The sequence below is a fragment of the Stenella coeruleoalba genome (genome assembly GCF_951394435.1).
Source record: "Stenella coeruleoalba genome assembly, chromosome: 11".
Lineage (NCBI taxonomy): Eukaryota > Metazoa > Chordata > Mammalia > Artiodactyla > Delphinidae > Stenella > Stenella coeruleoalba.
This window is the reverse complement of record NC_137157.1, coordinates 5414758-5440227: the sequence shown is the minus strand read 5'-3', so window position 1 is coordinate 5440227 and position 25470 is coordinate 5414758. Positions and strand designations below refer to the sequence as shown.

The window sequence follows — 25470 nt, the reverse complement described above, 5'->3', positions numbered from 1 at the left end:
AAATATACCGAGCTCATTACTATGGGCTGGCGTCCCCACGGCAAGGCCAGAGTCTCTTCCTCAGTAAAAACATAGCAGATCCGCCACTTTAAAGGTTAAGAGGCTCTTTCATGTATGTTTTGCTACGTGGATCACTGCAAGTAATTTCACTCTTTCCCCACATCCCAGTCAGGAAGGGCAGCTGCTGTGTCCAAGGTGGCTATAGCCCTCCCTGCCTTTTACCCTGGGCAGGACGCGGTCATCCATCCACTGCAATCCCAGGAATCTGGGAGACGGAGCCTGGAGTCTTGACCTCCTGGGAAGGGCCGGGCCTCGCATCTCAAGGCCTTTACAGGGTGATGCGTTTGAATTGTGATTGGTAGGTCGTTTGATCACCTTGTCTTTGGATGTCAGGAAGGGTTGTCCTGCAGCATCACCCCACGGCTGTCCGGTCTGTGGATATCATTGTTGAGATCTTATTTGGGCCCTGTTTTCACTCCCCTGAGCTGTGAGATCTTTACATGAAGTACAATTTGGTTTATTTTTAGAAGAACTGCTCTGTTAAGAAGACCTTCATGGCTGATGAATTTATTCTGATAAATTGTAACTTCTGCAGAGATGCGATCCCTCTGAGTGCAGATGGGTGGTGGAGGTTCACAGAAAGCTCTCCCTTCCCCGGGGAAGCCTGGAAAGCCTCCTTTAGCAGGGATTTTGTCCGGTCCTTCTCGCACACATGGAGTCGATCCCAACTCCCCCTCCCCAGCCCGGGGCGGGGTGGTGGCAGGGGGCCGGGGTCTGGGCGCCGTGAACTCACGTGGGGACACTCCTTCCTTTATCCTCCTTTATTTTTCCTGGCAACTCTGAGGGCCACTCCGTTTCTTTGAGTAGGATCAGTTGTAGCTGGAAGTGCGTACGTCTTGAAAAGGGCTGGTTAAGCGTCCACAATTGAGGCAGCTTTGCTGCCGTTGCCAAGTTCTTCTTTCAGCTGTGGGGCCGGGTGGGGACAGCGCGGCTGTTTTCGTTGGGTTTTCTCTGGTGTTGTCACTGCTTCGGCCTCCAAGGGCCGCGGCTCACCCGCCATGGGGTCTTTTTAATCCTCGCTGAACCCCCCACAGGTGAGCCCCAGGGAGCTTTCCGCACCCCATCTTTGCCCCCTCCTGCCCTGGCACCCGTCGCGGAGAGAGAAGGCTTTGTGTCTTCCGATCTGTGCTTTCCCTCGCGGGTATCCTTGCTCTTTTAAAGCAGGCTGCTTTCAGAGTTGTGGTTCCTAATAATGTAAAAAGAAAAAAAAAAAACTGTCTGAAAGCCTTTTTTTGAGGGGGAAAGAGCCTGGGCATAAATAAATTAAATATAAATAAATAAGTGAAACCCATACAAAGAAAAAGATTTCAAACAAAAAATCAAGGATGGAAACTTTGCGCTCGGCCTGGGGTATAAGTGGCAGGCTGTTTGTGAGACGTTTGAGGTTTTAGACTTGGATTCTCTTTCCTCCTTTTTATGCACTTGTCGTTCCAATCAGGAGAGGTGGTGTGTGTTTTAAACCTTGCCCGGTCTCTGGGTGGAGTGATGGAAAGAGAACGGGCTTTGGAAGCACACGCGTCTCCTTCTGTTCGGCAGAAGCTGGAAGCTGACGCTGACGGAGCGAGTACTGCACGCCAGACGTGGTTCGGTGTGTTTGGACTGCGTCAGGCCCAATTTCACAGACGGAAGCTGAGGCACAGAGCAAATACGTAGCTTGCCCGGGATCACCCCGCTTCAGCGGCTGAGCTGGGATCTGAAACCAGCAGACGGGCTCCCAGTCTCTAAGCCCATCGTTGGGCCGCCCCTCAGATATAAAGACCTACTATGTGCAGGAGCTGAGTTAGCACTGGTGTGGGCAGACGGTCCAGGAAAGAGGTGGTTACAGGGCTGGCTGCATGATGTGAGCGGGGCAGAGGGGAGCCTGGGATGGGAGGGGGGTACCCAAGATGGCTTCCTGGAAGAGGCGGCCAGCAAGCTGAGGCTTGAAGGTGGGTAGGACTCAGCTGAGCATAGCGAGTGAAGACCAGGTTGAACTGGGTTCAGTCCTGACTCTAGGACTCGTGGTTGGTGTATATCAGATGCCTTCACATCTGACAGACGCTGGCCCAGCATTGACCAAGCCGGGACCAGCCACTCCCTCACAGACTTGTTAGGAGATTAGATGAACGGAAGACAGAGAAGGTGCTGGGCACGTCGTAGGTGCTCAGGAAACGCTAGTGGCCCTCTCCCGCTGACAGGCAGGGACGTGGGTTAGACCTTTACCGCGACCGGGGGTTGTGAACCGGCGGCCCCCGGCTGGCCCGCAGAACTTGAATTATTGCTCACATTTATAAACTGGGGGATTCTACACAAAACCCAGAATTTCCAGCATTTTTGGAAAAGCTCCTGTGATCTGGCGACCGTGGTCTGCGTAGCCGGCTCTGCGCCCCGGGGCTGAGCGAGGCGTGGCTGTCCCCAGAGGGGCACTGGAGCTGTCACACGCTCTCCCTGGGTCTCCTCCAGCCTCCCTCCCTCCCGGCACGTACCCACCCCCCTGTCCCCGTGTGGCCCACGGCCCAGAGTGTCACCGCGGGGAGGTGAACCTGGGTGCCTTGGGAACACGTTGGCTGTAGGGTTTAGGGTGGACAAGGGCAGACACTTAGGACCACGATGACTCCTCGGCCCCGGCACGTCGAGCCCCAGGTCCTTTGAACGCCCACACCCGCTGTGCATACCAGGTGCCCCGGATCTTTCTCTGTGACACAGATAGTCGGCATTTCCAGTCATTGACATGTCTGACTTTCTGGCAAATGGACGAGTACTTTCAAAACCAAGACATTCCTGGGATTAGGGGAAAGCCACTGACCTGGCAGAGTGGGGTGCTCGGGGAGAAGCTGTGGTCCAAGGGGAGCCCCTCCTTCCAGACCCTGGACTGACCCTCAGAAGACCAAAATCAGATTTCAACTGAAGGCTCCTCAGTGAAGGGGCCGTGTCCCTCAGGGAACCCAGGCCGTGAACGATAGCGGAGCTCCAAAGGGGCCTCACTGAACCCCGCTGTGGTTCAGCATGGACGTGGCCGCCACAGAGGGCTTCCGGAACCCCAGCTCTGATCAGTCACCCACAGGCTTTGCATGGAGTCCCAAAGTCCCTTTTTCCAGGATTCCTGCTTCCTCTAGGAAGCCTTCCCTGGTTTTCCCTGGGATGAACTTCACTGATTGCTCAGAAGCCCCTGTGAGGTAGGTACCGCTGCCACCCCCGCGTTCTAGACGGTGAAACTGAGGCTGAGCAAGGTGAAGGGACTTGCCGGAGGCCACACGCCAGCACGTGGCACAGAGAGATCCGAGCCCTGGGCTCGTGGCCACAGACCCTCCTTGTTTTCCTCCGGGCTTAACAGACCTGTGGAATGTGCCGTCTGGGTGGGTCTGTGAGAGCATCTCTCATCTATTAAAGCCAAGAGATCCTAGGCCCTCTTTAGTGTTATCTTTGATGTTGCAAGGGCGGTGTGGAAATTCCTTTGTTTTTATGTGACCCAGTTTCTCTGCTTTGAAAATGTCGTTCCTGTTCTCCTCCCCGCTCCCTGTTTTTGAGACCAGGCAGCAGGGCTCCTGGAAGCATCTCTTCATCTCTGCACCCCACACCCCCATCTGCCACCAGTTGTTCTGGCCCACGGCCCATGTCCAGGCCAGTGGATGACCCGCGTGGTAGCTCTGGGGCCCCTGGGAGGAGCTACGGGCTCACAGTAAGGACGCACCTGCGTGGCTCACCTGTGCCCTGAAGCCCACCTGTGCGACCCTCCACTCCTATGAAACCAGGGCCTTTTGTTCTTCCTCGGCCGTGAACATAACCGTGGCAGACGGCCTTGACCGGAAGGGACCTCCCTGGCCTTTCTGTCCTCCTTCTGTGACGCTGGCCCAGGAAACCAGAGAGAGGAGCCCACGGCTGCTGCGCACACCCCCTCACACGGTTCACGTACGTGCCTCCAGAATATGCGAGAACTTTTGTGAAAAATCCCCTTGTCCTCTTGCCCTTTTCTGCCTTGGAAAGCCCTTTGCTGGTTAGAAGACTCTTTGTAACTTGTTATATAGTAAAAATAATTGCTGAAATTTGGTCTGAGCGGGACTGAGTGACTGGAGGGGATCTTTGGAATGGGGAGTGGGGCCGGGCGGGGTGCGTCTCCAAGTCCTTTGCTCGTGAAGGTGTTAACACGCGTCTGCTTCTTACACAGAGTTAAGCTAAGGATTTGGGGATCAAAAGGTGGCTGTGCGTGGGGTCTGCTCCTGGGATCTGGGGCGGCAGGGAGGCTGTGGCTGTCTCCAGGTGCAGGGCTGGCCTCCAGACTGCAGTATTGTTGGGAGGGATCCATTTTTTCTTCCCTCTTCTTTTAAATTGCGGTAAAATGTACACAACATAAAAGGTACCATTTTAACCCTTTTTAAGTGCACTGGTCGGTGGCACTAAGTTCATTCACGTTGTTGTGTAGCCGTCACCACCCTCCATCTCCAGAACTTTTTCATCTTCCCAAACTGAAGCTCTGTCCCCGTTAAACACCGACTCCCCATAATTTCCCCCTATGTTCAGCCCCTGGCACCCCCCATTCTACTTTCTGTCGCTGTGAATTTGACTGTAGGGACCTCCTGCAAGTGGAGTCATACAGGGTTTGCCTGGCGTAGTGTCTGGCGTATTTCACTTAGTATACCATCCTCAGGATTCATCCATGCCGTAGCATGTGTCAGAATTCCCTTCCTTTTTCTGGGTGAATAACATTCCATTGTGTGTATGGACCATATTTATCCGTTCATCCGTCAGTGGACGCTTGGGCCGTTTCTACCTTTTGGCTGTGAATCGTGGAAGTCATTGCTGCTGTCGGGTGTGGGTGTGCAAGAGAGCCCATTTTTTCACAGTCTTGTATCACGGCCTTCCTGATGTTAGAACCCAACGTCCTGGGCCCCACTGCCGTGTTCCTCGTGAGGGACAGAGGGTGGCTTGTCCCCAGAGCTGGGTCTATGGCTGAGTCCAGGGAGCCCACCGTGTGCCCAGCTCCGGCCTCAGAACCTGATGTTCATCGTTTCATTAAGTCCTTCCAGGGGACCTGACGTTTTGAGAAAACAGGCAGAGAGGTTGCCAGGCGTGCCTGGGGTTGGGTCACCCTGTCCCGCCTGTCCCAAGGCCATCACGTCCTGTCCCCTTGCTACTCTGTCCCCTGTCCCCTCAGGTCCCGGAATTGGAGATATTCAAGGTTCGAGGTGACTGCAGTATTGAAAGAGGAAGTAGGTTTCCGCCTCTGAGGACGTTTCATTACAGAGGCCTTGAAACTAACACAACGTTGTAATTCAATTACGATTTAAAAAAAATAAAAAGGAAAAAAGAGGAGAAGGAAGGCTGGGCACTTGTCACTGGAGCTCACCGAGGAAGAGGCTGGTTTTGGGGCGTGTGGTCGGGGACTGTCACCCAGCAGTTCTCAGCCAGGGCTGGAAAGGTGCCCAGCGCCCCCTGCACCCACTGGATGGGGGCTGGAGCCTGGAGTCCGATGCAGTTATGGCCGGTGGAAGAAATGCGCCGTTAGCCCCCGATGTCCCGGGGTGGCCCCCGGCCAGTGTAAGTCGAGATGCTTTCCTGGAACGTGTCTAGTGCGGGGGGCGAGGGATCCTTTCTGTAGCGTGGCATCCAGGCCGCCCCTCTCATCAGTAGCCAGCCCTGCGGTCCCTGCGACTGTTCAGGGCGCCCTCCTCCCCAGCCCCCGGCACCCTGTCTGCCCTCTAGACACGGTCCTGTGCTCCCAGCTCCAAGTCTCCAGATCCAGTGTGTTAGATTCTGCTGTGTGTTTCACTGCTCCCGACCCTGGGCATTACCTAGCGTCGGGCCAGCCGGATTCTGTCCCGTGAATGTGGCCACGGACGACGGCACTGCCTCGCCTGCTGCGTGCCGGGAGGGTCTTCACACCCAGAGTCCACGGCCGAGGACGTTGCTGTCCAAGAGGGGGAGGGGAGCCCGCCCTTTTCAGGCCCTGTCGCTGTGATCCAAGCTTCGTCCATCTCAGCAGCGCTGGGTGGATCTGGAAGCACCCAGAAGCTTCCATGACATCGTCATGTGTTGCAAAGGGTGGTGAAAACAGCCTGGCCGGGCCTGGTGAGAATCGGGAACTCTCCGGCGTGGGTGAAGAATTGCAGAATGTATTCTTGGTTCGGGGCATTTTTCCTTGGACTCTTTCTGGGCAACCAGCCATTTAGGAATGTTTGTTAAATGCTTAAAAAACAGGAGTTGATTTCTCTCTGTTTCCACTGCCAACATGCGAGGCCACAATATTCCATTTCTACTAACTGGCTTTTTCCTTTCTCTTTCTGCCTGACAGTGAGTGACTTGCAGGAAGAAGGGGAAAATGCCATGAACTTGCCGATGTCCCCTGCCTCGGTGGAGATCCATCCCGAAGACACCCTGCTCGGTATTATCCGTTTCTCCAGCTCCTTGTCGTGGGCGAGTTGAGCTTCCCAGCTTGCGGTTGGTCTGGGAGGGGCTGAAAAGGAGCATTCGTGGCCTTTTGATCAGACTCAGACGTCACATGGGGCTCTCAGCTCAAGGTCACGTTGAGAAAAGTCTGTAGGAAAAAAGCAAGCCTTCCCTTGTAGGTTACTGCCTTTCTGATTGCAAATGTCAGTTTTATTGTGATTTGAATATGATGAGGCCAACGGATCAGGAGCTGACTGCCACGGCAAAGGTGGTGTGTTAAACTCACGGTTCCCAAGGCGACAGGGAGGGCAGCAGCGGGCAGCGACGGGGAGGGCAGCAGCCTCGGGCAGGAGGCAGAAGGAGTGACGGGGAAGCGCGGGCAGAAGCCTTTATTGTGGTTGTCACAGGAAGGAGTGAGTGAGGCAGGGTTCATAAGCAGGTTTGGATGGGCTGGGCTGGGTAATTCCAGGGGCCTCTGGGACACAGGGGCTGCCCCGAGTTGTCTGTACCTGGTCCCAGGTGATTAGGGCAGGGGCTGTTGGCTGGGTGTGTAAGAGCCCTGTGTGAGCTCAGTTAGAGAGGTGTCTGGGGGGTGTGGGCTCTGGGTTGGTTGTTTGCACGTGGAAGGCACTCCCAGGGGACACGTTTGCTGTTTTGGGAATCAGCTAGCTCTGAGAGCAGAGTCCCTCTAGGTACCCAAGGCCCCAAGACGTCAAAACATTAGAAAATACACAAAGTAAGAAACACGATTAACATACCCCCCATCTCTGCACAAGCCGGAGTGGCCTCCATGCCAGGGGCCTGCTAGGTGGGACCTACCAAGTGGCACCGGCCCTGCACTCACCTCCTCAGGACCGCATCCCAGCCGGCACTGATGAGGTGGTGGCCTGGACACACTTGCCTTAAAGTGTGTTTTGGGATCCGATGGATCTGGAAGGCAGTCTCGGAACATTCCGCTTCTTTCCAAACCCTGCCTGGTTCAAAGGGAAGTCCCGGTTGATGCCTCTGTTGTGGTTCCCACGACAAGGCCAGGCCAGCAAGAGCTGATGGGGAAGAAATGCAAACGCACGTCCAGGCGGCCGACCTGCAGCCAAACGCTGGACGGGCTCGGAGGTGCCGCTGGCATCCCCTGCGGCGTCCCCTGCGGCGTCCCCTCCGCTCTAAGAGCGTGACCTTCACTGATGCTCTTCTGTTTTGTCTTCAGTCTGGCTGCAGCCGCTGCCCAGGCAAGTGACCCTCTCCCAGGAGACACTGGGGATGAACACTGTCTGGAAATTACCCCGATTCAGAGCAGGGTTTCTCCCGAACCCACCCCGTGCTGTGGGCATTTGGCACCGGATAATTCTTTTTTTTTTTTTTTTTTTTTCTTTTTTGCGGTACGCGGGCCTCTCGCTGCTGTGGCCTCTCCCGTTGCGGAGCACAGGCTCTGGACACGCAGGCTCAGCGGCCATGGCTCACGGCCCCAGCCGCTCCGCGGCATGTGGGATCTTCCCGGACTGGGGCACGAACCCATGTCCCCTGCATTGGCAGGCGAACTCTCAACCACTGCGCCACCAGGGAAGCCCCGGATAATTCTTTATAGTCATTCAAGGTGTTGATCAGCATTCCTGGTCTCCACCCACTAGATTCCCCCGGCCCACTCCCCCTCCCCCTCCCCACCCCACCCCACCCCCCGGCTGGGACAACCAAAAACGTCTCCAGACATTACAGCGAGTCCCCTGGGATGGGGGTTCGGGGGACTTGATAGCTTCTGGCTGAGAACCCTGCTTTAGACCAGCAGGAGTGCTAGAAAGTAGATTTACTGTAAACGTGTGACGGGCTATTGTTTTGTCAATATGCCCAGAACCTGCTTTTCCCTGCACCCTAAGTCGCCTGTCTTACGTTTTTCTAAATAGCTGCTCTTGGGCTGGGAGTTGGCATTCTTCCGTTTGCTCTGTAAGGTTCTGCTGGCCCCTGAAGCTCTTGTGACCTTGATAAGAACCACCCTGGTTGGGCTTCCCTGGTGGCTCAGTGGTTAAGAATCCACCTGCCAATGCAGGGGACACGGGCTTGATCCCTGGTCTGGGAAGATCCCACATGCCGCGGAGCAACTAAGCCTGTGCGCCACAACTACTGAGCCTGCGCTCTAGAGCCCGTGCTCCACAACAAGAGAAGCCACCACAATGAGAAGCCCGCGCACCGCAGTGAAGAGTAGCCCCCTCTCTCCGCAACTAGAGAAAGCCCATGCGCAGCAATGAAGACCCAACGCAGCCAAAAATAAATAAATTAAATAAATTAAAAAATATATATATATAGAAATATCTCATAAGCAATCACAACAAATAAACTTAAAAAAAAAAGAATTTTTGCTGTTGTGAAGCCTCTGTCACTCAAAGCCATTTCATTCCCACCAACGTGGACAGGGTCCCAGCCGTGGGAGCCTGTATGGGCCCCGGGACCCTGGTCATCTCTGCCCGCACGTCCTAGGGGCCAGAGGTTGTGCTTCTTTTCTGTCCTTTTAACACCCCTGCTCAGTTTTGTTCTGCGACGTGTCTGGTGTCTGTGGGTCTTTCCCCTCTGCCGTCCACTTATTACCACTGCGTCACTCCCTCTGTACAAGCTCACTGGTGCCCGTGGTCCGTGGATCGAGGGCAGACACGGAGGGGAAAACAGATAAACAGAAACAGAATATGGATAAACACGCTTTGCTGTGAAACATCCTTTTTCCCCCGCTCTTTCTAATATTTTTGTCCGTATCACCTTATGTAGTGGCGAGCTTTCTCGGTGACCGCCAGGTCTTCCCCGGGTTTATTAATGGTGGCTTTTCCACAGATCCGATTCAGGCCTGCGTGCACCCCCCGCCCTCCTGAAAGATGGGGGCGGATGCTCCATTGCACCCTGGGAGGCAGTTCTTCCCGGGCCGTGTGAATGGCTGCAGGGCTGCTCAGTGAGAGGACCACGGGGTCTCTGCTCTCAATTCCCCCCATCTGTGCAAGGGAAGCTGGCTCCCCGCCCCCCGCGACGCTAACCCCCCTGTCCTTTGTCCCTGCAGAGGAGAACCAGGAGCGCACGGTGATCGACCCCACCTCCAGGGACGACCCCAGATTCAGAGAGTTGGTCAAGGTGAGGACGAGTGTCCTGGCTGGGATGTTCTTGGGAGGTCAGATCTTGGGGTTCAGGCTCTTGTGGGCCAGAGGAGCAAAGCTGGGGGCTGGTCAAGGGGCCTTCCTGCTGCGTTTGGTGGGGGGAGGTGAAGGATGAGGCTGGACGGCCTGGAGCATCTCCCAGGGGCCCAGCCCCACGGGGCCTCTCCGACGGCCGGCTCCCCGTCATGTGCTGGACCCAGTTATGCGGGGACCCTTTTCTTAACACTTGGAATAAGCAGCTGCAGTGAACGCTCACGGTGCCTTGCAGACCGGTTCAAGGCGTTCAAACCCTTTCCGGAGCGAGAGGGGTGGCGTTCAGAGGAAACTCTGAAAAGCGGGCACGTGGGCCCCCTCTGGATCCTCATTGGATGCTGGTGCCCCTGCGCTGGGCAGCGGTCAGGTTCTGCAGCGTCTGGACGTGTGGGGACCGGCGAGGCCAGAGGATGGCTGCCTGGTTCCAGAAAGTCAGGGAAGCAAGGCCAGCCAGGGCCGCTGGCTCTGGGCTCCTTTGGGGCCGTGGCGGCTGCGCGTCTCTCCCCACTGGTCTCTCGAGCCTGGCTTAGCGGTGAGGTTTCATTCGTAGCGTTAACCTTTGTCGGAGCGAGCGTGGGTTGCAGTTTGATGCTCTGATCTAAACCATAGCAGGGCGTCAGAGGTAATCCCTGGGCCGGCAAGGGCTCTGACAGCGTCGTCACCTGCGAGCCCAGAGGCCAGTGGACCTGGGCTGTGCAGACGCCGTTTAGGGCAGTGCCACACGCATATCCTATGAAAAGGGCTTTTTCAAAAGTTTCTCCACCTTAACCGCTGCGGTTGGGCCCAATGAGGGCACGACTGCCTTTTCACGAGGGCTGCTTCAGGATAAACAAAACCTTTGCAAGTTGTAGCTTTTAAAGAACTGAAATGGAAAATGTCTGTTTTCAGGACCCCCCCCCATAATGTTGATTCTGAGCATCTTAAACTGCCTAGTTGATTAAGATTTCTTTTTTTCCTGAATACCCACTTTGTTATTCTGAACAGAAGATTGTCGGTGAGGAAAAGTAACCCTGCACTCCAGCCACTAAAATGTTCTCCACGGGCGATATTTAAGTAGTAGAAGGGGATGCCCTGTTTTTGTCAGGGTTCTCCAGAGAAACAGAACCCACAAGAGATGGCCCTATCTCTCTACCTCTCTATCTCTCTCCATCTCTCTATCTCTCTCTCTCTATATATCTCTCTTCTGTCTCTCTCTGTCTCTATCTATAGAGACTTATAAGGATTGGCTCACGTGATTATGGAGGCTGAGAAGACCCATGATCTGCCCTCTGCAAACTGGGGACCAGGAAAGCTGGGCAGAGGGCCTGAGAGCCCAGGACAGGACTTGCACGTCCCAGGCAAAGAGAGGGCGAGTCCAGCCTTCCTCTACCTTTTTGTCCTCTTCAGGCCCTTCCTGGATTGCATGCCACCCACCCACGCTGGCCTGGGCCCTCTGCTTTGCTCAGGCCACCGATACAAATGCTAATCTCTTCCCGAGACACCCTCACAGACACGCCCAGAAAGGATGTTTAATCGGCTGCCTTGGCATCCCGTCCAGGCCAAGCTGACACACAAAATCAACCCTCACGTGCCCCGCTCCGATTTTTCCTTCCTCGACACGTAAGCAGAGCTTGAGAGCACGTGAGCATCTTCTCCTTGAAACAGGACCCAGGGGGCCTGGTGTCACCCTCACCTCCATACGGGGACTCCGAGAGAAGTAACTCCCCCACCCCCAGGTTATGCTCTGAACCAGTGAAGTGGCCGGTCTTGAATGAGTCTGTCCGTTTGATGCCTCCTCCGCTGAGCCCCGGTTGAGGGTCCGGAGCTGTGCTGGGCCCCGGGGCTGCGAGATGAACCGGTCACCTCCCTGCTCTACGGGGTCCAGATCCGCTTCACGCTCCTCCTGGACCCACTCACTCGGCCCTACCCGCCTCTGCCTCAGGAGACGACAGGCATTTTTGGCCTCTACCGGGTGAGGGCCGGGCAGCTGCGTGTCCTCTATCCACCCACACAGAGGGACCACAGCATCTCTGCATCCGGGACCAGCCCGACGGGACCTGCGGAGGCTCTGGCAGCCCCTCCAGCCCCGGATTCCGGGTTCAGATGAACGACCACGTCTGGGGCATGGAGTGTGCCGACTGGAGGGGCTGGGAGTGCAGACGTTGGCATCCTGTGGGGCAGAGCAGGACTGAGGACCGAGGGAGTGGGAATGCACGCCTCTCCTCCCTTTCTTCCCCGTCGGGCAGTTCTGAGAGCCGTGCTTCCACAGGAGGTTGGCCATGTGCTGGGCGTTGGCTGGGTTTCCTTCCAAAGCTGCGGGCGGCTCAGGGGCGCACCTGCCTCCCTTCCCTCTCCCCTCACTCTTGCTAGTCTGGGGTTATGGTCCCCCCAAAAGCAGCAGCAGTCAGCTTGGCCCTGGGCTCTCTTTCCTGGGGAACCCAGGTGTGGTGTGCTGAATCATGGCCCCCAAAGATGTCCACGTCCTAGCCTCTGGAACCTGTGACTGTTACCTCCTTATATGGCAAAAGGGACTTTGCAGATGTGATTAAGCTAGGGGTGTGGAGGGAGGGATGACCCTGGATTGTCCGGTGGGCTCACAAGTGCCCTTATAAGAGGGAGGCAGAGAGAGATTTGACTGCAGGTGATGGTGGCAACATGAGGGTGGATATGGGATGCCACGCTGCTGGCTTTGAAAATGTGGGAAGGGGCCACGTGTTAAGGAATGTGGGCTCCCCTAGAACGTGGAAAAGGCCAGGAAGCCTTCCCTAGAGCCTCCGGAAGGAATCAGCCCTCCTGACACCTTGGCACTAACCCGGTGAAACTGGTCTTGGACTTCTGACCTCCAGGACTCTGAGGGAATACCCTGGTGGTTTGGAAGCCCCAAATGAGTGATAATTTGTTACAGCAGCCGGAGAAACCAGTACACCAGGCCGAGTTACCTCCTGTCCCTAAACCGCCGCATCCCTTAGCTGTAGCGGAGGGTCCCCGTCCCCTTGGGAGCAGGGCCGGCCTCGCTGCCTTGCCAGTTCCCAGGAAGGGCCAGCTGCCAGACACACAGAAGTCTGCTCCCACGACCATCCCGCCAGCCTGCAGCACATGCGCCTGGAGATGGGCAATTTCTGGAAGGTTCCCCCTGCCGTCAGACGGCAAATCGTACCTCGAGGCTGGTGGCTTATCTTCTAAAACAAGCATGAACACAGCAAACAGGCCGGCGCCGTCGGGCGGGCTGTCTGTGGCTTGTTGGTCGCTGTAGTGGCACGTGGAGGGGACGTATGTGAAATACTAGTTCTCACTGACTACAGGGCTTTTGAACAGAGACGCACGCGTGCTGGTGGGGGTCTGGGCGATGCCTGGGCTGAGCGCCAGCTACCCTGGGTGGTGGTTGTTTGTCAGGTAAGGGGGAGGCTCAGCGTATCCCTGAGTCGGGGTTCCCTCACGACAGGGGGCTGTCAGCACCTCCTTTTTTTGGCGTGGGGAGGAACTGGCCCCAGGGCCAGGCAGCCTGTACGCGCAGTCAGGGGTGAGCTGCCCGTGGCCTGCCCGGGGGTGCCGCCGAGCCGGACACCCTTAGACGTGCTCCGGGCTGGCGGCCCTGCTGCCTCACTTCCCGCCCCCACCCCACCCCACCCCGCAACTCCAGCGCTCCGGCCCCCGAGCCTCCTTGCCCCTCCCTCCTTGAGCAAGCTGAGCACCTGCCCACCTGGGTGTGAGGTTAGAAAGCCCGTTTCCCCCAAGCCCAACCCCACTTCTGATGCCGCTTGTAAGTGTGGGAGCCCCAAGACGACCCGTAGGTTTGATACTTTGCTGAAAGGACTCCAGTTATACTCACGGTTACGGCTTATTCCGGTGAGAGGACACAGGTTAAAATCGGCCGAGGAGGAAGTGCAGGTTCTTTTGGTGCAGGGTGTGGACCACGTGCAGGCCTGAGCTCAGCAGGGTGAGGTCTGGCTAACATCCCGACCGCTGGCCACGTCCAGTCTTGGGACCAGCGGGACCTTTCTGAGTTAGCACGGTCGGTCCCCCGGCTTTCGTTCTCTGTTCTCCATCATGTGCACTTGGTTGCCTCTTGTCTTGGCCCCTGTCCTGTCTCTCTCTGTAGACTTACCCCCACTGACCCTCCTACCTCAGGACTGTTGGTGTTTAAAACATTGTGAGCTGCTCTCTGCTCCCTGTCAAAAACCCTGACTTTGGCTACGCCAGGCATTAAGAACGAAGCCGCTCATTGAAACATTCTCTTCGAGCGTCTTTTGTGTGTGATGCAGTGTGTGAGGGGGTGAAGGGGTGGGTGTGATGGGCTGTGGAATCGGCTCCCTGGATTCAAATCCCGGCTCGGATTAAAGCAGAACAGTCGTGCCCGTCTGCCAGCATGAGGGTGACGTCAGATGCCACACGCTTGCTGTCCGGCGGGTGCCGTGCCGGGCGCTGGAACATGGGCACAAACGGGGCAGAGCTGGGGGGGAGGTGCATGGGCAGGTCTGTGGTTCCAGTTTAGAAGTGAGTATCCTGCGGGCTCGGGAGCTGAAAGGCTTACCCTGTCTCCTGTATGCAGGTGTTTGTCCTGTGGTCCTTTTCGCTAGCATCCTCCAGGAGTGCCCTGAATCTCTTAACAGGGTGAACAGCTGGTGCCGCCTGGGGAAGAGAGCAGTTTACAGATGAGATCCTTTATATTTTTAATGATCTTTGAAAGAGGGAACCGCAGTTCTCGTGCTTTCCAGAGTGAATAGTCAGAGAGGGGCCTCCGCACTTGCGGGTGCGTTGGTCCAAGGCAGGCTGGCCGTGTCGTCACCGGGGAACGCATTTCTCCCCATCAGCAGATTTCGCATCTCATCTCCCAGTTTACTGGACGAGGCTCCTTCGGGTTGTTAAGTTCTGCTTTCTCCCTTCCTTTGCCCTTATGAAGAAACTCAGCTGCACAAAGATGGTCTTCTGGGCAGAAGACGGTGCTATCATCGTTGTGTGGAGATGCCCGGGGACGTGGCTGGCACTGCACCTGGCCGGGATGCTCTCCTGCCGGTTGCAATGAGCCTGCGTCCTCCGTGCATTAAGCCCCGGCAAGCCTGTCTGGAAGTGATTGAAACGTAACTGTCATAGCTTTGGGGGAGACAGGCTGCAGCTCTTCATGATCATTTAGAAGGAACTCAGGAGGAGTCATTTTTTATTCTGGCTAAAGCAAGCTTGGGAAAAGTCCATGCAGAGAGCACTGTGCCAAGGGCGTCATTAATACACGTCCTAGACACGTGCCTGCAGGACTCGGGCTTTGCAAATGAGTACGTCCCTAAAAGTAAGGACGGGTGCGATCTTTAAAAAGTCTTTTGTGACCAGAAGATTAAGACGGATGACCTGGGCGGTACAAGGACAGGGTGGTTGGCGGTGGCCGGGAGGGGACTGCCTCTCCGCGGGGGCAGCAGTGAAACCGGGAGGCGGATTTGCTTTTGCTCCCAGAGCTGACCTCTGTGGCCCGCGGCGTGAAATGGGATTTTCAGCCCCTTCTGTCTGTTGTTTTCGTATTTGGACTTTGACCAGGTCAGAGATCCAGTTTTAGTTCTTCACAGCAGAGACATCTCTTGTGTGTTTTCCTACAGGACCTTGCTCTGGGCAAGGCAGCCTCTAAAACCAAATGTCTGCATGCCCCAGAGGCTTTTCTAGGTCTGTAGGCAGCCCTGCCGTTGATTTGAGCGCCTTGCATGGGTCTGTTCCTAGTTTAGCCCCTGCGGTGATGGCCTTGAGTGGGCTGGCGGTCCAGCTGGGGAGACAGACATGTCGAGGGACGGATGAGTATGTTTCCAGGTGGCATGACCGCATTGAAGGAAACTGAAGCGAGAAGCAGGGTGGTTCCTTCTCTGCTCTGTTTTTGGTGGGGTGGTCGGAGTTGGCATTTGAGCGGAGACCTGCTGGTTGGTACCTAGGGCGGCAGCAAGTGCAGAGGCCCCCTGGGATGCCCGTGCTGACAGGTGTGAAGGCCAGCGAGGGGGGCAGCGTGGCTGGAGCCTAGACAGCAAGGACGAGGGTGATCGGAGGTAAGATCAGAGAGGGGGCAGGGGTGCGAAATGGTGTTTGACTCCCGGGGCTGGTTTGGGGGGGCACAGGGACGTGGGACGACCAGCAAGCAGCTGTGACACCTAACTGCCCATGTGGGGCAGAGACTAGGTCTTGTTTCTTTATAGCTCCAACACCTCGGGTGGTGTCCACATATCCTAGGTGCTGCTAGCTAGGCTGAGTAAATCAGAAAGGGGTTTCTGACGCGCAGAGAAGCCGTGGGTGGTGACGGTGACATCTGTGTAGATCACTATAGTTGCTTAGCACTGGCCAGTAGATCATCTCACCAAGTCCTCAAAATAGCCCAGCAGAGGTAGATGCTAGCACCTGCATTCTAGAGGTCCATTGCTTAATAACAGGTTTATTGAGATAGAATTCCCATACCGTACAGTTCAGTGGTTGTTAGTGTACTCCCAGAGCAGTTGAGCATCACCTCAATCAGTCAGGGACATTTTCATCACCCCAGAAAGGAACCCCGTAACGACCAGCACCCAGTCCTGTATCGTCCTTCCTGGCCCCCGGCAACCACTTTGTCTCTAAAGAATTATTCCGTCTCTATAATTCGCATATTCTAGATATTTCATAGAAGGGGAATCATATCAGTGCGTGACTTTTGTGTCGTCTGGCTTCTTTCACTTGGCATATGGTGTTTTTAAGATTCAGCCATGTTATAGCAGGTGTCCAAACTCCATTCCTGGACTTCCCTGGTGGCGCAGTGGTTAAGAATCCGCCTGCCAGTGCAGGGGACACAGGTTCGATCCCTGGTCTGGGAAGATCCCACATGCCGTGGAGCAACTAAGCCCGTGCACCACAACTACGGAGCCTGCACTCGAGGGCCCACAAGCACAACTACTGAGCCCACGTGCCACAACTACTGAAGTCCGTGTGCCTAGAGCCCGTGCTCCACAACAAGAGAAGCCACCACGATGAGAAGCCCGCGCATCACAACGAAGAGTAGCCCCCGCGCACGGCAGGAAAGACCCAACACAGCCAAAAAAAAAAAAGAACTGCATTCCTTTTCATGGCTGAATAATATTCCATCCTATGGATAGACCACAACGTGCTGATCCGTTCTTTCTCGACGGCATTTGGGTTGTTTCCACATTTTGGTTATTTTGAATAGTGCTGCTATGAACATCCGTGTACAAGGTTTTGTATGAGCTTGTGTTTGCCGTTCTTTTTGGTATATACCTGGGAGTGAAATTGCTGGGTCATATGGTGATTCTGTGCTTAACCTTTTGAGTAACTGCCAGACTGTTTCTGTAGTGGCTGCACCATTTTGCATCCCCCAAAGAAGTGTATGGAAATTCTTCCGGTTTCTCTACAGCCTTGGCAACGCTTATTGTTCGTCTTTTTGATTATAGCTACCCTAGTAGGTATGAAATGGTATCTCGTAGTGGTTGTTTTTTTTTTTTTGCGGTACGCGGGCCTCTCACTGTTGTGGCCTCTCCCATTGCGGAGCACAGGCTCCGGACGCGCAGGCTCAGTGGCCATGGCTCACGGGTGCAGCCGCTCCGCGGCATGTGGGATCTTCCCGGACCGGGGCACGAACCCGTGTCCCCTGCATCGGCAGGCGGACTCTCAACCACTGCGCCACCAGGGAAGCCCTACCTCCACGTTTTCTAAGAGTTTTATAGTTTTAGTTCCTACACTGAGGTCTGATCCATTTTGAGTTGATTTCTGTATATGGTGTAAAGTAAGGGTTCAGTTTTATTCTTTTGCATGTGGGTATCCAGTTGTCCCAGCACCATTTGTTAGAAAGACTTTTTTCCCCCATCGAATTGTCTTAGCCCCCTTATGGATGTCACTTGGCTGTAATGTGAAGTTTATTTCTGACCTCTCATTTCTGTTTCATTGACCTCTGTGTCCTCCTGCCAGTATCACATGTTTTGATACTCTAGCTTTGTAGGAAAGTTTGAAATCAGGAAGTGTCAGTTCTCCAACTTCGTTCTTCCTTTTCAAGATTGTTTTGGCTTTTGGGGGTCTCTGGACTTTCCGTTTGCATTGTAGGATTTGCTTGTCAGTTTCGGCAAAGAAGCCATGTGGATAGCGATTAATTTTTATAAGTGGCATGTATTATTATTTTTTCTAATTACCAAAGTAACAGATACTGCTGAAAACCTGGAAGACAGAAAACTCAAACAGAAGGCAGTGGTAAGTTTTAAATTCGTGTCCCTCCAGCCTTTTTCTTTTGTGCAGTCAGCTTTTCCTACACAAAATTGGAAATCATTTCCGAGTTGGTAAACGTCTAGGAGCACATTTGGATGGGTACCTTGGGAGAAATTTCTGGAAGTGGAATTGCTGGGTCCCGTAGCACACACAGGCCCGGTGTGGAGGCTGTGTGGGCGGCAGCTCTGTCCTCCGATGGGCACCGGCCCCTCCTGGCCTCCCTGCCGGGTCCACGCCGGGATAGCGGTTCACTACTCCGCGGCCCGGATCTCGCCACCCCGCCACCAGGCCCGCCTGCCCCACCCCCCGGGCGCCTCTTTCTGCTCAGCTGTTTCCTGTCCCGCCCTTGAAGGCCGCTTCCTCTGCTCCCGGGGCCGCGCGACCCCTCACGTCAGAATCCTTTGTGGTGGCTCGTGCTCACCATTCATCTCTCTCTGCTGCGTCTCCCGGCTGGACCTGGACTCCCGGAGGGCAGGGGACGCGCCTCCTTTGTCCCCACGTCCTGGCACCAGGAAGGCGCTCAGGGACAGCCGTTGAGCTGAGTGTAATGCTGCCACTCAGCTCCAGCAGCTGCTGTGAAATCCCTGATGGAAGGCCAAGGTAGCAGATTCCTAGAGCTGTGTGGAATGAAGGGCCCGAGGATCGCGGCGCTCCCGCGAGGAGCCTGGCGCTGGTGGCTGGAGAGGTAAAGCTACGGGGCAGGCGTCCTCGCAGCTGCTTCCAGACCCCCCTCCGTCATCGTACTGCCGACTGGGCCCTGCCACCCCTCCTGGTTCTCCCCTTTGTTCATTGATACCTACAGCCCCTGGCCTGGCGGCTTCCTCTCTGCCCCGCCCCCCACTCCTGCCGCTCCATCCACCGAGATGCCCGCGCACCAGCTCCTTCCTCAGGCTCCCCCTCTGCATCTGCCCGTACCCAGGGTCAGGGTCAGACCTTGCTTCTCCCCAACCCCCTCCCCGTGCCCCTCCGGGGTCCCCACGTCCAGTCCCCACTCCCCCTAGTGCCCACGGTCACTCGTCTCATCCACTGCCCCCTCCCCTCCTGGCCCAGGTGAGAGTACAGGGCTGGCCCCGCCCCCCCACCCCTCTTGGCCTTGGAAGCCCCACCCCCTGACCTCCCAGGTGGTTCCAGGTGGCTACAGGACCCCTGACACAAGGAAGCTGGGAGGGTGGTGAGAGAGGAGGGTGGGAGCTGGGTGACGGGAGAGGGTGCTGCAAGGTGGGAGAGAAGGCAGCCGGGTGGCGAGGTCCAGCTCCCAGCCTCCCAGGATGCTCGCCCCCCAGGGAGGGAGACGGAGCAGGGCTGCAGCGTGGGGCCAGCTCCATCCTGCCGACCTTTCGGGAACGGCTTCGACAAAACCAGAATGCCGCGGGGCTGAGACGGAGCAGGATTCTGTGGTCCTTCCCCCGACTCCGTGTGCTCTGCCCGCCTTTTGTCAGTGGAGGAACTTTAGCCAAACCTTAAACCAGAGAAGTGAGAAAATGCAGAAACAAAGGAAAACAGTCTAACGAGACTAAATAATTGTTTAGTCATTAAGCATAGTCAAGGACCTTTAGTTCCTCCCCAAGGGCTACAGATAACATTCTGAGCCGCACGTATCCTGTGAGGTGTCTTATAGATACTGAAACCCCCCGCCAGGTGGAAGAAGTGAACTACCTGATGACCAGACTGTAGCCACGACCTAAGCTGCCACAATTCCAAGAACTGGCCTCAAGGAAATGGGAACAAACTGACCCTGGAACTAAAGAGAAATTGTAGTTAAAACAATCAGGATGACGCTGGTCGGACCACCAATGACCAATTTCAAGATGACTTCCAGAGCTGCCTGTGCTGTTTCTGCATGGAGCCCCGTCCCTCTGTCTATAAAAGCTCGTGCCCCCTGGTTGTCATTGTGGGGGGAGGGAGCCGGCCTTTGGACAGGCGTCCACCCTCTCCCACCCCCAGTGGCTGGCACCCAAAATAAAGCCAACTTTCCTTTCCACCATCCTTGCCTCTTCATTGGCTTTTGAGCAGCACGTGGCCGGACCCCAGTTTCGGCTACAGGGCTGCTGTTGAGTGAAGTCCCTTTAATTTACTTTCACTTCTGTTCTCCATGGGATTGTGTGTCTGATTGAATGTTTTCGAGTTAGTGGGAAAATAGAAATTTCACAGAAATTTGCTTTGTGGCCAATTTTGCAGGTGGCATCCGTATCAGAGAGTGACAGAGGATACTCTAGTCTGGTTTGTGTCCTTTTGTTTATCTCTGAGAGGGCCAATCAGTGCCCATTTCCAGGAGGTTATTGGGACCAGTTAGTTAGCTTCATCGGTTTTGCTTGCACAGGGAAACCATGTAATACGGGTATTTTTGATCAAGTCTCTTCAGACATCCGCTTCATCTTGCGGAGAAGTTTCATTTTGCCTTACGCAGCGTCAGCCAAATGGAATTTTGTTCAGTGGGAACCCTATTTCTCTGTAGAGATTTTCACGATTGAAGCTGTCTTCTTTTATGATATATTACTCAGCGAATTGAAGGGAAACTTGTTGAGAAAAGGCTGGTCTAGAGAAACGAACACGTGTGTCCACATCAAAATTGTACGTCCGTGTTCACAGCAGCGCTGTTGACAACAGCCCCAAAGTGGTGACAACCCAAATGTCCATCGGCTGGGGAATGAATCCGTAAAACGCGTCTCTCCGTACAACGGATTCAGCTGTAAGAAGGAACGAGGTCCTGACACGTGCTACAACTTGGGTGAACCTTGAAAACATCATGATACGTGAAAGAAGCCTGACACAAAAGATCACGTATGACGTGATTCCTTTCGTACGAAGTATCCGGGACGGGCAGATCCATGGAGACGATGGTTTTGTGGTTGAGAGGAGGTGGGGGAGGGTAGACGGGGAGTGACTGCCGACAATACAGGGCTTCCTGGTGGGGTGATGGAAATGTGCTTCAGTGCACAACTTTGTCAGTAAACTAAACAATGGGGTGGAATGTAAATTCTATCTCAGTAAAGCCTTGAAAACATTAGGGTGCCGCTGGGAGCAGGCTCTCAGAGCTTGTCAGTAACAGCCCCTCGGGATCCCCTTCGGTCCACGGCGTTAGGCTCAGGGCTGTCAGGGATGGTTTTAGTGCAGATATTAAGGGAGGGAGGGGGGTGGACGTTTTAAGGCTCACCTGTGCTGTCTCGGGCCGTGGGGGGCGGTGTTACTGATGTTTCCTCATTTGATCCGCCCGCCTGCATATGCCATGGTGAACATCATCATTTCCTCTGGCTGAGTTCCCACACGTACCCAAGTCCCCGCTGGGAGGAGGCCAGTCTGCCCATGCTGCCGCCCTCCGCCAGTCCTCCTGTGAATCCCACGGGAGCCCTGGCAGCCTGGGTGGGAGAAGCGTGCCCATCCCCTCGGGCTCTCCTGGCCCCTGCACTGGGGGTGTCTCGGTGTCCAGCAGCTCTCCGTTCCTGCGCTTGCTCTGGTCCTCGCCTGGGCCCTCCTGGCACCAGCGAGCGAGGCCATAACGCCTGTCCACCCCGCAGGTTCTCATCGACTGGGTCAACGACGTGCTGGTGGGGGAGAGAATCATCGTAAAGCAGCTAGAGGAGGACCTGTACGACGGGCAGGTGCTGCAGAAGCTCCTGGGTGAGTCCACGGGAAGGGCAGCCCCAGGCTGGACCACAAGATCCTCTACATGGCGACATTGGTCACTCGTCTGTAAGCCGCAGCCCTGAGCCCATGGCTCCCAGGTGGTGGCCCCTGGGGCCCCCTCATCGTCTCTCGGGTGGGGGTCCTGCCGGAGCTCCCAGTCACGGGGCTGCAGTGGGTCATTCACAGTTTCCAGAACCGTCTGTGGCCTCTGCTGTTGGATGCATGTGTACAAGGGGAGCGCGGTGATGGGGCACGAACGGGATGCCGTCTCCTCTCTGGGGCAGCCCTCCCTCCTGGCCTGCGCCCGTCCAGCTGTGAGCACCTCCAGCCTGTGCAGGCCCATCGGGGCCAGGGTGCTGGAGGGGGTGGCCCCCAGCCGTGCCCTTCAGGGGCACGATTTAGATGGGGGGTGGCGGGGGAGTGGCGAGGAGGCAGACTGACTGCGATGCTCTTTTTATGTCTGTCCCTTGTGGACAGAGTTCCTCAGCAAAGTAACATCTTTGTTACTACAAAGGTAGAGCCCTTAGCCTGGGGCCGGGCACAGGGCCTGGGGTCAGTAAGGGGTAATGAACAACAACACAACAAAGACAAAGACAGAGAGATGAAGAGTGAAGGCAGGGCTGGTGGGTCCCCCGAGTTCCTCTGAGCACTGGGCACACGGCAACCATGCGTTGACCGAGCGAGTGAAGAAAGCCCGGCCGTCTGCTACCTGCAGGACGTGGGCTCCTTTTATAGGAAGTGCAAAGGCCCTGGATAGGGTGCCCAGATCCCCGTGAGTGTGGCCCGGCGGACTCAGTGTCCCCTTGTCCGTTAGGATAACTCACCTCCTGAAGGTCCCCGGGAGGCCCTGCCCCCAGCATTGGCGGGGTGCAGACCTGCTCCCTGGGCTCTTTCTACGCACGCTCTTCACCCCTTAATGACCCCACAGACCAGCGCTGTCCTGTGCAAGGGTCTTCCCAGCAGACTGCCTGGAGGGCCACTCCTTCCAGCCAGGGGCCAGCACTGGGGTGGGATCATGTTTTGCTCCACAGGGGTGTGCTGGGGAACCCGAGTCAGGCACCTGGAGTTTGGGGGGTGCTGTTGTTGGGGAGAGGTACTGAGGGAAAGCAGACAGGAGGGGCTGGGGCTGGAGAGGGGCATCCTGGGGAGGGCTGGCCCACAGGACGCACCCCTGCAGCTGCCCAGATCGTGGCGTGGCCCAGCCTCCGTGTCATTCCTCAGTCCCGGGTCCCTGCGGGCAGTTTGCACACTCAGCACAATGGCTCTTAACAGACGGTCCGATCTTGGAGGGAAACCTGCAGGGTCTTGTCACGTAGACCTGGCTCTGAGGACATGGCGATGGATGTGGCCCACACGTTGTTTTGTCCTTGTTCAGTCAGTCCTCAAAAAGCACGTTAAGCAGGAGAAGATTTTGTGTTTATTTTGGTTATCCCTTCGTTGGTTGAATGAATCTCCTTTGGCCTATTGTGTGGCAGGTGTGGAGATGCAGTGGTGACAGGAAGAAGGAAGTCCCCATGCCCCACTGCCGACACCTGTTCTGGCAGAGGGGAGAAAGAGAACTATTGTGTGGTGGTTCAACCTGAAACACAAATAGATGCTCTAAGAGAGGGACAAGTGCTAGGGAGAGAATCAGAGAGGTTCTGGGGCAGCGAGGCTGGGTCGGGTGGAAGGACCGGGCAGTCAGGGGCAGCCCCCCTGGGGAGCTGACGTCCAAGCAGGCTTCTGCTCAGTTGTCATGGAAAGAACATTCCAGGCTGAGACTCTGCAGAGAGGAAGAGTCTGCAGTGTTTAAAGGGCAGTGAAAGGTGGCTGCGGGTGGCCGGGGTGGACAGATGGGGCCAGATCACATCCAGTCCTGACAAAGGCTTTTATTCCAAGTGACAGGAAGCCACTAGAGGATTTGAGCAGGGCCGTGACAAGGTCTGAGTTAGCGTTTTAAAAGATTGCTTGGGCTTCTGGGTACAGAATGAATTGGGGGGTGGGTCAGGAGGGGGACCTGGGAGGTTAGTCAGGGCGCTGTCACAGCAGCCCAGGCATCAGAGGAAGTGGCTCGGTCCAGGATGGAAGTGGAGGATGTGTGGGAGGTTAAAGCTGATGGAGGCATGAAGACTGCTGGCCAGGTTTGTGGCCTGAACAGCTGGTGAGCGAGAAAGCCCTTGGGAGTGGCGTGGTGGGCGGGGATGAGGAGGTGGGTGGTGCATCTGCCAAGAGGGCTGATACCCATCCTGCCTGCGTCAGCTGCAGGGTAAGGGTGGAGACCAGCAGTGCAGAGACGGTTAATGCCGTGGGACCGGGTGGCCTCACCCAGAGGGACTGTTCCAAATTCTGTGTTTGGCTGAATGCTGTGGGCCAAGAATTAAATAAATCTCTGTTCATCTAAGCTGAGAACCCCCATCTTAAAATGAACTTCTTTAGTACAAGAATAAATATGAAATGTTATCAAGATCGTTTAGTAACTGTCACAATTTTATTATTAAAAATGTTGGTTGGGGCTTCCCTGGTGGCGCAGTGGTTGAGAATCTGCCTGCCAATGCACGGGACACGGGTTCGATCCCTGGTCTGGGAGGATCCCACATGCCGTGCAGCAGCTAAGCCCGTGAGCCACAACTACTGAGCCTGAGCGTCTGGAGCCAGTGCTCCACAGCAAGAGAGGTCGCAACAGTGAGAGGCCCGCGCACCGCGATGAAGAGTGGCCCCCGCTCGCCGCAACTAGAGAAAGCCCTCGTGCAGAAACAAAGACCCAACACACCCAAAAATAAAAAGAATAAAAAAATTTTAAAAATCTTAAAAAAAAAAATGTTGGTTAGAGCTTTGTTGTTTCCTAGTGTATCATTGGTCCAGCCATTCTCAGCACTGTCAGGTGCTGGATTGCTCTCGAGGTCACTGAACCAGACATTTGTGACGACGGACACTTACTTTCAGCAGAGAAGGATGGAGGGGGCATGGCTCTTAGGCTGGCACTGCCCACAAGGATTCTGCTGATGGTGACGCTGCCCTGGGTTATCCGCTTCCCTCCCTCTCTGTGTAAAGACCTAGCTTCCCTCTGACTCCCGGACTTGAAGACTTGGCTGTAGGTGACGATGCTTGCTTATTGAAACAGTCCTTTGAACTGCTGCTTTGCTCACTGCCCAAAGGAGACACTTCCTGATATTTTCAGAAGCAAACATAAGAGCATGGTGCTCACTTAACACTTTTATTTCTGATGCTTTTTACATGCAGCTGTGGCTTCACTCACCCAGTCACTTGAAAACCTTGTATCCCTAAGCCTTAGACCTAGTGCTGTGGTCGTGCAAGTCTGTCTCTCAGGCTCACAAGATCAGCTCTGGATGTGATCTGCATCTCAGCCTTAGATGCCTGTAGATGACGCCAGTGCCCTCTCTGGAGTAGAGCGTCAGGGGTGTCTTAGAGCCGGTACCCTGTAAGAAGGCCTTGCCTGCTCAAGGCACATCCTTTTGGTCCCCTCTTCAGTTGGCCCCAGCAGATGCGGTACTTGCTCTGCAGTGGCTGTGGTTGTCATTGAGTCCTGCGACGTCCGCTTTGTGATCTGTGAGGTCTAACGAGAGGCTGACTTTGGCTCAGGCAGCCTTTTCAGCGTGAAGTAGTGGCAGTTCCATCCTGTTTGAATATCTTGCATAAGGACTCCTAGACGGGCAATTCTGAAGTCTCATGTGTCGTGCTTTGACATACCACTGTTTGAAGAAGAGAACAATGGAAGAGAATATCCAGATATTAACAGAACGTCACTGGTCGTATTAATGATGTGCTGTTACCCTGATGAGGTGCATTAGTAACCTACGTGATCACGTGATCCTGGGCCCCAGGGCTGCCAGGAATGATACTGATGGAGGCATTCAGCTCTTTACTTTTCAAAGGCAGAAGCTAAAACGAAATAGGAGATTTTGGCCGAATGCCAGGCCAAAGCTGACTTCTGTGCATCTGTAGAGAGAAGAGGTCTGGGGACTGGGCCCGGGGGGGTGGTCAGTGGTCAGAGGAAGGGCCAGCACAGGCATCTGGAGGGTCCAGCCAGGAGAGAGGAGGAGAAGGCAGGAGTGAGGGCGATGAGGACAGAGCACAGACCTCT

The 25470-nt window shown here is 55.4% G+C and overlaps 1 protein-coding gene across 4 annotated transcripts in view; it reads left to right on the top strand.

The window, feature by feature from the left end:
- The window catches only part of PARVB (parvin beta), a 107540-nt gene that overhangs the window by 49876 nt on the left and 32194 nt on the right, over window positions 1–25470 (top strand). For all 4 annotated transcript variants that reach the window (XM_079937144.1, XM_079937143.1, XM_079937146.1 and 1 more), the window contains exons 2-4: window positions 6329–6418; window positions 9455–9525; window positions 21281–21383. In XM_079937144.1, the coding sequence (XP_079793270.1) occupies window positions 6329–6418; window positions 9455–9525; window positions 21281–21383 (264 nt within the window). The remainder of the gene's footprint in view (window positions 1–6328; window positions 6419–9454; window positions 9526–21280; window positions 21384–25470) is intronic.